Source organism: Pieris brassicae, chromosome 14 (assembly GCF_905147105.1).
Source record: "Pieris brassicae chromosome 14, ilPieBrab1.1, whole genome shotgun sequence".
Lineage (NCBI taxonomy): Eukaryota > Metazoa > Arthropoda > Insecta > Lepidoptera > Pieridae > Pieris > Pieris brassicae.
This window is the reverse complement of record NC_059678.1, coordinates 3,346,647-3,360,863: the sequence shown is the minus strand read 5'-3', so window position 1 is coordinate 3,360,863 and position 14,217 is coordinate 3,346,647. Positions and strand designations below refer to the sequence as shown.

Here is a 14,217-nt window from a genome sequence, read left to right as displayed (position 1 = left end):
GATTTAATCATATTATTTCCTAATCAATTGAAACTTTCGTAATTACAATTGATTAGGAAATAATATGTAAAACAATTTTTATTGCATTTTGGAATCAAGCCTTAATTCCGATTTTAACGTTTTAGTTTTTATTTAATTTTAAATTATATTCTTACTTGTTTTTTTTTCTTTTACTTGCTTTTTCTCTTTCACGATTAGGCCCGTTGCCTCCTTAATAGTTTATATTATCTGAATGTATCTGTACAATACAACAAAGTGTTTGTTAACAAATAATCTGTATCTATGATATTGATTTTGCCATTCCGATAAAATAACTAACATCGGTTTCCTTTATTCATCTCCGACAAATATGTCCTTGGGGGTCGGAGTCTTTTTTAGGATTTTTTTTCTATTTGAAGCCTAAGATTTTAGGCCTTCTTTTAACTTCTGTTAATTTGTGACAGTGGTGTAGATTTACAATTTATTTATCTATAAGTTCTTACACAACGTGTGTGTATAAAATTGTATAAGAAAATATGACCTCACAAATTTTACACACATACACATCAATTATACTAGAACATAAGAAAGCCAGCAAGGGAAAAAAATTAACAAATAATGAAATAATAACTAAAAATGTAATATTAACTAAACCAAATGAAAACTTATAGCTCATTTAGAGCAAGATAAACAAAGTTACGGTAAGTTGAAAGATTGTTGTAAAAGGTATTAATGTTAGTGATTACGTTGTAAGAGCGAGATAGTCTTTTCACTGGACCATTAAAAGTAGAAGATAACGAGCCGTAGGTACCTATAGAAAACTTTTAGTTCTAATAACTCTAGAATTACAAATAAACTAGACGTGACAAGATTATAGTAGAATATTCTAATATAGTATGGACAAGTGTTTTGTAAATACTTACTATACATTGAACGATTGTAAAGGATGAAGACATTACATAGAATTTCCTATCCGTCATTGGAGTGAAAGAGTGTCCAGCAAATACATTGGCCCAGAGTCTTATGCCAGAAAACGGTAATTCGGCCTGGGTACCGATGTTCGAGTGGAGGACCTGCAACAGCTAAAAGCCAGCAATTGGTGGGAGGTAGCACAGAGAGCTCTGGAAGTTTCTCCTTTCGGAGGCCTTGAGATTTTGGATCGCAGAACCAGCAGAGAAGTAGTAAAGTCACGCAAAAGTGTTGCTCTTAGGAAGTTCTTTACAGAAATGAGATACAAATAATATTACAATGTTCACGTCGAGCCTGCAGCTTATAGTTCGGATGAGCGGTGGGTAGAATATGGCGATCATTAGCACATTCCAGCCGATTCACCAGCGCTTGCAGACCCTTGATCGTTATATAACGTGTCAGAGTAACCCGTTGTAAGCTCAGCAACTTGGGCGCCAGCTATGACAATTGGGGGTGTGTAAAATTATTTTTTTTTTGTACAATAAAGTTCACAAAAAGTGTGCGAATCACAATCTAGCCTATACAATAATTATGGCTTATACGTAATATTTTGTTGACTTAATGAGAATACAGCAAAGCTCGTTTATTTTAGCTATTTTCATAGCATCATGTCATATGGTGTTATTTTGTGGGGTAATGCAGCTGACTTTCAATCTATATTTGTAGTGCAAAAGCGGGCTATAAGAGCAATCTGTGGGTTGTCCCCACGGGAGGCGATCCGAAGGAAGTTTAAGGAAACACATATTTTGGCTTTGCAAGTCAATAGATTTATGAGAATATTTTGTATGTGCGGAAAAATATAGATACCTTTAAAAATAATAGTAGCTTCCATAATTATAGTACTCGTAATAAAGACAAAATTAGCGCACCAACCACAAGGCTGCATAAAACGAGTAATTTAATTGTATACGTTTTTTCAACAAAATCCCTAGTGAGATACATAGATATAAGTGTTGTCAATAAATAAATTTAAATCGTGCATTAAAGTAAAATTGCTTGCTAAGGCGTATTATAATATAAATGAATATTTAAACGACACTAGTGCTCGGATATAAATTGCTCCAGTATAAAGACGTAACACGACTGAATCTCTCAGCTGCATTTCCAGATTCTGGAGCGATCGTTAACATCCACTACTGTTTTAATGTAAAGTGGGAACAAATCGTGATCCATGTGATATCAAATTATTTCGGTATAATTAGAATTTATTTTTTCTTATGTACACAAGTTCACATTTCGAAGATCGTCATGCTCGCTTAAATGTCATTGCTTGTGGCGGCGTCCATGCGTCGGGTTGTGTCTATCCTCAGCCTCAGCATTCACATGGCTATATAGCCTGTTTATGTGAGCTAAGGCAAACTGTTTCGCCGTATTTAGGACTGTATCCACATTAAGATCCTTGTGGATACTATCATTTTTAATGTACGATGGTTCATTGACAATGTTCGGAAGGGCCTAGTTCTGATCAATTTGTTATGTATTGACAGGGGCGATTGCCTTCCTATTAGCTAGTACATTTGTTTGTATCTTAGGGTTAAAATAACTCAATTGTTAAAAAACGAACTTAAAAGTTTTCTTTAATAATATTTATTATTGTAAGCCATAGCTTAAAGGCTTAAAGTAAGAAATGTTTACCTGTACTAGTTTGCTGACATTCTTGATATTTTCATATTTATCTGCGTCTATTATGTTATTTATATATATATTTTAGTTTCAGCAATACAGGCTTATATTATTATTATTATAAGAAAAAAGGTTAAACTCCAAACAACCACTAAACCAGAAGGCGTCGAAATGAATGTAGGCCCTGCTCCTCTTAGGCACCTACTTTCCGAAACTTCATCTATGTCCCTGAATTTCTTTTTTTGTCAATTTTCTTATGCGAGGGGTTGTTATACCATTAGCATGTAAGAGATGTGGCTAACCTCTAAGTAGTCAAAAAGAAGGAATATAAGCATACCAAGCGGGAGCAGAGTCAGTCGATTGTCAGTGTCCATTCCGGACAACAAACACATCTGTTTCTTAATTACTAATTTCTAAATAAATCATTTAATATTTTTTTTAAGATTATTTCAAGTATAACATTAAATGGTGGCAGCGGAACGAGAATCTCTCTACCTGAATACGACTCCGAAGATCCGTATGATATTATCCCGTGTGTGTTTTATGTCATAATTAAACAACACAATTTTATTTTATACCTCGACGTCAGGCGTTCAACAACTGAGCGTTTTCTAAGGCAGTTTTTGCCGCGCACCACCACTATGTGGAACCAGCTGCCCACTGAAGTATTTCCAAACAAATTCGACCTAGGGTCCTTCAAGAAAAGAGCGTACCAATTATTGAAAGGCCGGCAACGCACTTGCGAGTCTTCTGGCAATGTGAGTGTCCATGGGCGGCGGTATCGCTTAACATCAGGTGAGCCTCTTGCCCGTTTGCCTGCTATTACATTAAAAAAAATACTAGTAATCTTACAGCTTGTATATTAATACACATTATAAAATAAAACACTTAGTCCGAAAGCCAAAACAGATTACATAGATTAACAATATATGTGTACCAGAAAACAAGTAAGTACATTTATAGACAAAATATATTAAAAAAAATTGAATCTAAAGAAAACTGAAATTTAACATTTGAAACAGCAAATAATAATTAATATTTTAAATTATTGCTTAAACAAAATCAGAGTCTTACCGCCTCTTCAAAAACTTCCTCACAACTTCTATGGTGAGGTGGAAAATATCAATATTCTCATAGTTGGTGTCATAGTTAGATAAAACCCGAAACATTGGCGAATTATGTAGATTCCATTTCGTACGAGGCACATGAAACAGTTTTATGTATCTTGTCGCATAAGGAGGAGGGATTTTAATAGAAATTAACGACAACGAATAGGGGCTATCTATCCGCCCAATAATAATTGATATTTATCCCCCCATTAATAATTGCTATCTATCCGCCCATTAATAATTGCTATCTATCCGCCCATTAATAATTGCATGTAAAAATAGCAAGTCTTGTTGACTCCGCCGACGTTCTAGTGAATCTAAATTAAAATATTTGCAAGAACCTGAATAACTATCGAAACATTGATATTTTTTAGAAGTAAGGAATTTCACAAACTTTTTTATATATTTTTAACATTTTATATAATATGGAGACCAGATAATACTTGCAGCATGCTTTTTATGCAATTAATGTTTTTAAATGACTGGCATGACCGCTTGACAAATCCTATTGCTTGATGCATTTTTTCATCTAATAATAATCCAAGGTCTTTTACTAATTTAACTTTGTTTTATTGGGGTGTTATCAATTTTGGAAATGTAATGTATTGTGTTTTTTTTTATTTGTACGCGAAAAAGTATTATTATTAAAAGTTTATTTTGTTTGAAATATATTTCCAGCCTATTTTATGGCCTTTTAAGTGAATGCAGTGAAGTGTTACAATATATCTTCAGTGAGCTATGCTCTTCAAGGTTACTGTGATCATCGTTGCGCTGTAAGTCCCAAATATTTATCAGAGCTCAGAGTTAGGTAGTCTAAGAGTTAGTGATAGTGTTTCTTTTCAGATTTATATTTGTGACTCGTTAATTCCTATACCGTCTTATTTCATGTAGTCATATGTCTACAAGTCTTAAAACTGAGGATAGTAATTTCGGCAAAATCTCAGACTGAGACCGTCGTAAATCCCGAAATAAAGGAAGGCCTTATACTAGATGCATTTCGGACAAATTATCATACGCCAATTGTATCGTTAAGGTTAAGGTTGTTAATGTGACAGAAAATCCAATATCACTAAATCCAAATATGTTAATTACTCTGTATCCAATTGAACATCATCCAACATCCAATCCTGAATATCGTTCCTTTGAATCTACCATTGATAGCCCTAGAAGAGTGATTGAATCATTGCGCACGAGCTGTGAATTTTTATGAAGAAGAAATTGAGTCCCTCTTTGATATTTGAGCCCATATCAGTGAAATATTCCATTTCTCAAATGAATCATTGACAGCAACCGAAACTCTACAGCAGCAAATAAATACCGCCACAAATAATCCCATATATGTAAAAACGTATTGTTTCTCAGAGGTATAAAAAAAGTGCAAACACAAGTAAAAAAATGCTACATAAAGGAATAATTAAGACATCTTCATCTCCTTGGTCGGCACCTATATGGGTGGTACTTAAGAAAATGGATGCCTCTGGAACTCAAAGATGGAGAATTGTTATCGATTACCGCAAATTAAATGACATCACAATGGGTGATACTTATCCGATACCAAACATCCTTGACCAATTAGGTAAATGCAAGTATTTTACAACTTTACACTTCAGCTCAGGTTTCCTCTAGATAAAAGTAAAATCTCAAGACACTAATATAACGACATTTAGTGTACCTCAAGGACATAACGAATTTACTCGTATTCCATTTGTTCTAAAAAACGCACCAGCAACCTTTCAGAGGCTAATAAACAACGTGTTAGCTGGTCTGCAAGGTAAAGGTTGCTTTGTATATATCGGCGCAAATGAAAATGCAACACTAGCAAAACAAGTATGACTCATCGTGCACGTGTTCCGAACGCTGTAAACAAGTGATGCACGGCGCCCGCCCCACCACATCGCCTATAAAACGAAGTGCCTCTCTTCACTTCGCTTCCGACCGCCGACCCGTGCGGACGGATGAAGTTGGCGTCCACACGCCACTTTGACAAGGCTAAACACCACCCCAATCCGCTGGTACGCAAAAGCATCAACTATTACCCCTTCCCGACTCGTAGGAGGCCCCTACACATACTAACGAATCCGGACGATCCAATTACCGTAGCCAATTAAAAACCGCCAGCGCGGCCAATAATAATTAAAATAGCCAAACACAGATTAGGGTAAAAAACCGCCTTCACCGGGGAAGGCGAGGACCTTTACTTCGCACTTCGCTCACTCCAGTGAGCTTCTGTCCTTCCCTTCAGGCGATTGACCACCCCGCGATGCGCTAGCTGCGGGTTAAATGCCCATTCTGGCTGAGCTGAGCTGTAAAGACCCTTAAGGCCAACAGCGAGATTCCATTCAAAAAAAAGGTGAAGAGAGGATTTATTTGCCAGTGCTCGTACTGTTGACATCTTTGTAAATTACTTGAGTAAAGTATTGTGTTATTTTTTTTGAATTATCTTCGCTATGGAATATACAAATACCAATGAAGTCAATGACGTCAGTCGTAAGGAAGTCATATTTTTTAGAAACAATACGGAGCCAGTTATTCCGTCATCAGAAGTGGGATCACTTTCCGCTACCGCTCAACAACCCGATTAAACAACGCAGCAGTAATGGAACCTCGGTCCAGCAAGAGCAATCACAGTTAAACTTGTTCAACGCACCGATGAACAACATACCACATGCAGCAAATGTCGGCACAGTTTTATACGTAATAAACGATGACATTATTTGATATCTGACACTAATGTGGGTATACGTGAGTAGTGCCAACGTATTGACAAAGCAATTGAAACATACAAACTCAGCGACTTCGCCATACGTATGAAGGTTGGAAGCCTGCTCAAGGGGCCAGCAAAATTATGGGTCGGCTCGATGGTCACTGCAGGCTCATGGCCTGAATTACGTAATGAGCTTATCACGACTTTTGAACCCGAAAATCGTTATTCTAGAGACATTGTTCGATTCAGAGAACATGTCCACGATTCTTCAAAAGACATTTCTGAATATTTGTCTCGAGTCTTATGGAGAAGGATTACAAAGGACAAGTTGCTCTCGAAGTTTCCAGCCTTGGCTTCCCGAGAAATTATGCGACCGGATCTCCAGCTTTCTGGCCGGTCGGAGCATCAAGGTCGTCGTCGACGAAGCATGTTCCGACCTTAAACCCGTGAATGCTGGGGTCCCACAAGGCTGAGTTCCCCATCCCGATTTCTTCTCCATATCAATGATATGTTGCATCATCAGGTATTTATATTAAATTAAAAGAAACTAGTCAGACTAATTTATTATTTATAAAACAAATTTCTTCTCAACGTGTTCCCGATCGAGCTGGTTTGTCACCCAGCTGAACAAGTGCGGGATGTTCACGTAGACTCCAGGTAAACCAACCTCGCCACACCCGAACCCGTAGACCACCAGACCGGTTACAACATATCGTTTTTCAATACCACTCGTCTGTAATATATATAAAAATTCTTAAAGCATCAGCTTTCAGCTCTGTTTAACTATTTTCTTCAGATACAAAACTGATTATATTATAAATAAAATATGACTAAAATTATGAAAAACAAAATTTTACTACGAAAACAACGCAATTGTTAAAGATAATAGAAAGAACAAGAAGAAATAAGGCGTTAGTTAGTAGAAGAAATAAAAAATTCTCAAATATAATTTATGTGTATGCGACGTTTCAGTTGTGTATTTTACAAATAATTGTGATTCCAAAAAACAATGCTTTATATAATTTAAATTACTTACTTTCACAGCACAAACAAGTGGGGAGCCACCGTCGCCCTTGCAGGTGTCAACCATACTTAGACCGCCGGCGCATGTCAGCGAGTTGTGGAGTTCAAACAATGGACCAAGACGAGAATTTGTCCTTAGCATAGTTTGACATTCTTTTGCGCTTAAAAGAGGTAGTGGGACCTGAAGAAATATTATATATTATTTTATGGCGGTCAGAACTGAACTCAATCGGCCTTCTAAAACTTTTTGTGAAAAAAATATCGCATTCTTTTAGCGCGTCTTTTAAAGGGAGAATGTTTATATTGTCTACATTTACAGTACACTATCATGTAATTAAAATAATGCCTTGTGTTTCTAGTATGTACTTATATAATTATAATAATTAAAAATGATAAATAGAAAATTAAATCGACTTTAAAAGTTTGTGAGCGAGGAAAGTACCAGCTCTGGCATCACCGGTACTATCTACCAGGCGCCAACGTAAATCTTTTATTAGGACACGTGTACTTGAATCTCATGGCCTAAGAGTCTATAAGTCTCCAATGGGAACAAAATCGAAGTGGGAGGAAAGAGCATTATTTTCCGCCTGATCTGCGGCCGCGCCGTATATTGTGCTTGTTCCTTTGAAACTCATATAAACATGGCAGTCATTACACAATGAGGCAGATGGAGATTACCTTTTTCAGCACCTTAACGAAATTTCCCCGTCTTTCGATCGGCACGTCTCGTCCCCAGCCCATAGAGTAGCAATCCTCTACTGAGGGAAAGACGGATGCCAAGCAGGCTATACCAATATTTGCCGCTGCTGTGAATTCAGTGTCCAAAAACAATAGAGCAATGTTGTTGTATAGAGAAGCTGGAAATGTAAGAATCAATGGTTTAGTACAAAATATAAAGAACGCGATATTATAATAACAACGCAAATTAAAGAGGAGATAGATGGTCATGTGATAAGAGAAAAGAAGCAAAAATGGAACAGAATTGTAACAGAGCGGGATCTCCGAAGTGGGAAACGAACTAGAGGCAGACAGATATGAGAATGGAAAAGGTAGCGGCCCAATGTGGATTCGAACCGCTAGACGACGCCATAATTGGAAAAATTTAGAAGGCGTTTGTTGAAGGATAAGCTATAAATAGATATATAACCGTTAAAAATGCCGATCGCAATTTTTTATTACTTTTTGCATTAAAGGCTTTTTTATTATATATTATTTATTTTTAAAAAATCACTATACAATTTCGATTTAGTTCTCTTTGGGTTCAGGCGGTAAAAGTTCGTAAAGTAAGTTGAGTTGCAAATTGTTCGACGTACCGGTGTACAGACAAGCCATGTTTACGTTATAACCTTACCACTATTAACTAAAAGATAAAATAAAATTTTAATACATACTTCTGTAGTAATTCTCGTGTATAATAACTTTATTGACATTCCTCTCTTGGTGGGGATATTGTTCTTTTACTGTTTGCACGTCATATTCGCCAGCGCGGCATTTCAACTGAAAATGTTTCCAAAGCAATAACTCCCACCACTGAAGTCGTAAGTTAAAACCCCGGATGTCCACATTTATTTCTTTCTATCTGGTATTAATCAATTGCAATTACGCTGAAGGACCCTCAACCGTTCAGATTAGTTGAGAATGTAAAACAAAAAGCTACGTATAATTGTGACGAACGTAATATGACGTACAGATACCGCCAAACATCTTGAACAAATTTCCTTGCCTCCTTAGAAGCAGTGGTGCGCGGCGGCGACAGAATGACATGTCGAACGCGTGATTGGTAAATCAGTTGACGTTTGCGTCCTGCGACCTGTACGATGCGCAAACTTTCCCCCACTCCCTTGTTTAATGCTCAAGAAGTTTTCCGGTATTTGTATCAGATATCGTGTTCACGCGTATTGCTACTAATGATGGTAAAACCAAACACAAAAGATCGTGCCGTCATTTTGCCATTTTACGTTTCTGGGGACACACATGCTTACATGCTTACTAGCTTTAGGAAACTAACCTGTTCGGCTTGTATATTCGGCTCTGTAATAATATGAGCGATTGTTAAAACGACTCTATGGTGTATCAAAGCGCCACCGCCAATGTAATACTTTGACGACCAAACGTCACTTTCGTCCCTTCTGTCAACAAAAAAAAAGTGCGTGCGTACAAACTACACATGTAAGAAGTGAGACTTCTTTGTAAATTAATTATTACGAAGGTATAAGCCCCAATAGATGATCATGTACCGGTATATGATCACTCCATGTATTTGTATATCTATATTCACACTGTTTACACGCTGTATAAGTTCTAATGATAATATAAATAAATTAAAAAAAATTCTTGTGCAGTACAAGACGTTATGTGACAGAATTGCCATCTAAAGTCCTAATATGTAACTACTAAACAGACATTAACAATTACTTAGACAAAAAGAATGGAACAAACGGAAGCAGTTAAAACGTATGTAGACAGTGAAAGGGACAATAAAAAAGTACACATGAATGAATGCATAGAAAAGAGCACATGGATCACGATAATTTCAAAATCAGTTAGAACAGTTAATACGAAAGTTAGGGATACCATGTGGATATAATCTATAATATAAAAATGAATCGCAAAATGTGTTGGTAAGCGCATAACTCTACAACGCCTGGAACAATTGTACCAATTATTTGTTTTAAAGTTCGTTGAAATCTAAGGTTGGTTTTACGGCGAGAAAAATTCGAATAATTTCCGGGAAAACCCTAAAACAGCCCTTTTCTTTTTCCCATACAAACGTTTTGTAAATAAAGTAGAGTAAATTTGAACTTTATTGCTATTCAATAAAGTTCATATTAAATTACAAGCACTCACTGTTGTCTAAGCAATGTCGCGTTCCAAAACACAACAAGTAATAATAGCGCGAACCCGACCAAATTGAATTGTCAAAAAATGTGAGAGCTATAGATCATTAGTACTGATTTTAAATTTGGTTAGCTTCGCGATATTATTTCTTTTATTTTAGTTTCGGCATGCGACATAAAATGCATATGTTTTCACGTCATTACATCTGTCAAACACATCGCGTTAAAAAAAGATTTCATTTCTGAATTATTAATTTGATATCCCTATCGGAGCAAAATTATTTGAAGACATACTAATAGGAAAATATATCAATGAGGCACAGAATTTTTAAATATTTGTCACTTTTAGGTTCCCACTATCCTTTTAGATTATTTTCCAATCAGGTTTGAACCCTAAGTTCGCCTCTTAGTTTAAAGCCCTCTAGCAGACATCCCAGTCGAGGGTTTTTAGTGGGTCACAGAAGAGTGGCCAAAATTCGTGGAAGCGAAGATACTTTGGTCACCCGAGCTGAACCTCACACATCGGCCTATCATCAGGGTGGTGGTTCTGCCATGAGAATTTTTTGCGCCGACTATAAAATTGGTAGAAACAAAAAACTGCCGCATTTCAAATCTTTTTGACAGAACGAAGTCTGTGGGGTCCGCTAGTTTTAAATAATTATACTGATTATACTCACAACAGAACAGCGACCACGAATGGATATTCGCCATAAAATGCACTGGTAATGTCAGTGGGTCGAAAGTCGGGATTCTTCGGTTTGTATGGGCTCATTTCTATATTACTCCAGCCACATTCAGATCTAGATACTGTGAAGTAACAAACTTTGCCATAAAAAATTCATCAGTTTTAGCTATCTTTCGCTACTGTGTGGGTTAAAATAAAATAGGTGAAATTTGGTAGAAGATGCAGAGAGACCCCAGATCTCTACGCAACGCCATTGCGAGGTGAGAACAGTCTCAATATGGGGCCGAATTTGCACTTTATAGAGTAGCAAGCGGTGGCTCAGATTGAAGTACCGTTTCGCCTTACTGAGTATGTTATGAAGCGTAATCCATATGCTATAAAAACGTATCTTGTAAAAAAAAACCAGTCTCGCCACTCAATTCCCTTCTTAATGGGCCGTGACTAAATAACCTAATGACATCTTATAGTGACTATATCAGAATTAAAAATCTATAAGTTTTTTTTAATAATCGATGTCTGCTAGAAGTGCCTTTGAGTGTTGATGATGAATCTCACAGTCAGTGAGTGAGTGATAAGATTAAGAAGCTTTGACTACTTATAAGGCTTTTGGTTTTTTCCTCAAAGAAGTTGAGTTGAGAAAGGCTGGTACGTGTCGTTTCTTGCTTGACTTGGCGGTTGAAACAGGTCTCAAATCAAATCAATAATTATAAAATCTGGTACCTGCTACACTCTGGAGTTTAATTTTGGTATGGCTCCCTTGAAAACTATACTACATACACCAATAATATACAATACACGCGAGACTTTCCGTGCTTCCCACACTCGAACTGGAAATACAGTCCGGTCCTAGGTAGATTAAGAAACTGCCAAAAATGTGGGAATATTCTGTCAGATTCTTAGAATTTTTTTCGTTAGTTCTTTCTCTTTGAATCTCTTTCCTAATTTGCGTTAAAAAGTTAGCTATTATCATTGTTGGAAAACAAATACAAATAATAATTCTGAACTTACTTTGACTATCATTCGCATCAGGACTGGATAAAATGGATAGTTTAGCTAAAGGATTCTTCGGTATTGTGACGTTGTTGAAGGGATGTTGGAAAACGGGGTGTATTATTGGAGTTCGTACGTTGGGAGAAGTTGGGTTTGGTACGGTGGGAGCACTTTCGAAAGTATTTTCGTTAGAAACATTTACGGAGGCTGTGTTATCTCCACTGTCTTGTATATTACCCAGTTCACAGCAAACTTCTAAATAGTGACTGCAGCTTCTGCTGCCGTCTCTAGAAAACAAATAAAATATTTTATAAATAAACCGTTGGAATACGTTAAAATAGTGATTAAACATTAAAATTTAGCACGCCTCACCTCAAATCAAGAAGGTCAGTTCCGTCGTCAATTATCGTGCTGTTTTCATCACACAGATAATACGACACACATTCTCCACTGACATTGTTGTGAGTCACACAACTCCTGCCGACTTCTGAAAGATAACGATTTATGAATAGAGAGCATGAGTATGTACTGTTCCTCCAAATTTAGAAGTGACTGATTTCGATATGATGATTTATAATTATGCTCAGCGGTTGGAAATACTTTCTCCATCTTCGACGCCATCTTACTGGCTACAACTCTGTCTGTTTCGAATAAGCTGTTTTATCAGAATAGATATTAAAGACCGTTCGTTCTATTTATTAATTTTCTCTGTCCAGTATTGTCTTTGGCACAATTCATTATTTTACGGACATAAACTCAAATTTGTTATTTGGTTTTCAAATAAAATAATACAATAGTGCTATAAGCTTTTGAGGTCTAAGCCGCAGATTTCTATCATCATCATTTGTCTATCTAATAGGCTATGTAATTAGCGTCCACTGCCTGACACACGTCGTCGACTCTTTGGGTCTAAGGCAAGCTGGTTTTCTCATGATAATTTATTTCACCGTTCGTGCAAATGTTAAATGCGTACATAGAATGAAAGGGATCGAACCCACGATCTCAGGGATTAGAGTCACACTGAGAAATGAGATGAACTAGGCCAACTCTGCTCATTAGTTTTCAAATAATCAAAAATAAACTAAACAAATGCGAATTTCAATACTTACTTTCACTCGGTTGTAGGTTGGGTGTCTTTGGAACAGATGGCTGGTTAGATTCCTGCTTAAGTGAATGATTATTAAGTAACCTAGTTGGTGTCAAGTTAGGTCCTCTCCGCCTGTTTTTATTTGTACTAACATCTCTTATCGATTTACGTCTCAAATCATCTACTGAATTGCAGTAAATCAGAGGAAAGAAGAAAAGGAACAGTATATACCTGCAAAGATAACAATAATGCCCTGGAGCTGTATTCAGTTTTGTACATCAGTTTTAGGAGTGATTATGAATCTTAAACTATTGTTACGAACTAGGGGATCGGATAGACAATGCCGTGGATCTCTTCAACGGTTTATTTTACAAGGAATTTATTTATATTGAGTTAATTTTATTACAATTAAAATGTTAAGGATATATGTATAAGCTATTGTGATATAACGGCTTTTCTACAAGGAAAAATGTGAGCCTAAAATGATAAACACTTACCTCATAGCTTGATTACGCCGCTGTACTGTCCGAAGTCAAACTGTTTACTGACTAAACATGAAGAAAAATACACAATTATTAATTTAAATTAATTACATAAATTAAAATTTTTCCGGTATTCCGCGTGCTTTACAGCGTGCGTGGTCACGGTGACTATACATAATCCGTTAAAAAAGTGTTTTCTTAATGTGTAAAAGCTATGTTAACAAAAGACTACTATACTATGTCTAAACATGTTCAAGCTGAAGTCAAGGTCAAGAAACAATCTAATATTAAAGAACGACTTATCTTATATACATTCTTAATTACAGTCTTACTTTTCTCGAACATATGTTCACTGGCCGATGCTGCATAGTCTCGAATTTGATAAGCGTAATTCTAATGAATTCTAAGACAGAGCAATGACGCTTTATTCTGCACTTGTTAGGAGCATAATCGAGTTGCATTCAGTAGTATGCTTGGGTGGATCGTGATTTTGTACGGGGAAGCCGCCCGTAATAGACCCACACGCAAAAAAATACACCGTCCGTAATAAAGCGACGGGGAATTCCCCGTTCCGTTTGATAGACACGCATTGCTCATGCGTTGCTTTCAGGGATTCCATAATTTGTCGAAATGATGTGTTACATGTTTTCTATTTACCTATAAGAAGTGTCGCTGTATGATTTTTATTAACGATTATTGTTTTATAAGATCCCTTCCCAATAGGGGACA

The 14,217-nt window shown here is 36.5% G+C and overlaps 1 protein-coding gene across 2 annotated transcripts in view; it reads right to left on the bottom strand.

Moving 5' to 3' along the window:
- Positions 1 to 13,619, bottom strand: part of LOC123718059 (phenoloxidase-activating factor 2-like) — a 66,108-nt gene extending 52,489 nt beyond the window's left edge. The window contains exons 1-10 of one of the 2 annotated variants that reach the window (XM_045674431.1): positions 13,504 to 13,619; positions 13,029 to 13,237; positions 12,292 to 12,406; positions 11,938 to 12,206; positions 10,922 to 11,051; positions 9,416 to 9,536; positions 8,799 to 8,904; positions 8,086 to 8,264; positions 7,421 to 7,588; positions 6,936 to 7,117 (exon numbers count right to left, since the gene is read on the bottom strand). In XM_045674431.1, coding sequence (XP_045530387.1) covers positions 6,953 to 7,117; positions 7,421 to 7,588; positions 8,086 to 8,264; positions 8,799 to 8,904; positions 9,416 to 9,536; positions 10,922 to 11,051; positions 11,938 to 12,206; positions 12,292 to 12,406; positions 13,029 to 13,237; positions 13,504 to 13,508 — 1,467 coding nt within the window. In that variant the 5' untranslated portion in view covers positions 13,509 to 13,619 and the 3' untranslated portion in view covers positions 6,936 to 6,952. Of the gene's footprint in view, positions 1 to 6,935; positions 7,118 to 7,420; positions 7,589 to 8,085; positions 8,265 to 8,798; positions 8,905 to 9,415; positions 9,537 to 10,921; positions 11,052 to 11,937; positions 12,207 to 12,291; positions 12,407 to 13,028; positions 13,238 to 13,503 lie in introns of those variants that run through there. The other variant, XM_045674432.1, reaches the window with a different exon arrangement.
- Positions 13,620 to 14,217: the final 598 nt, after the last annotated feature.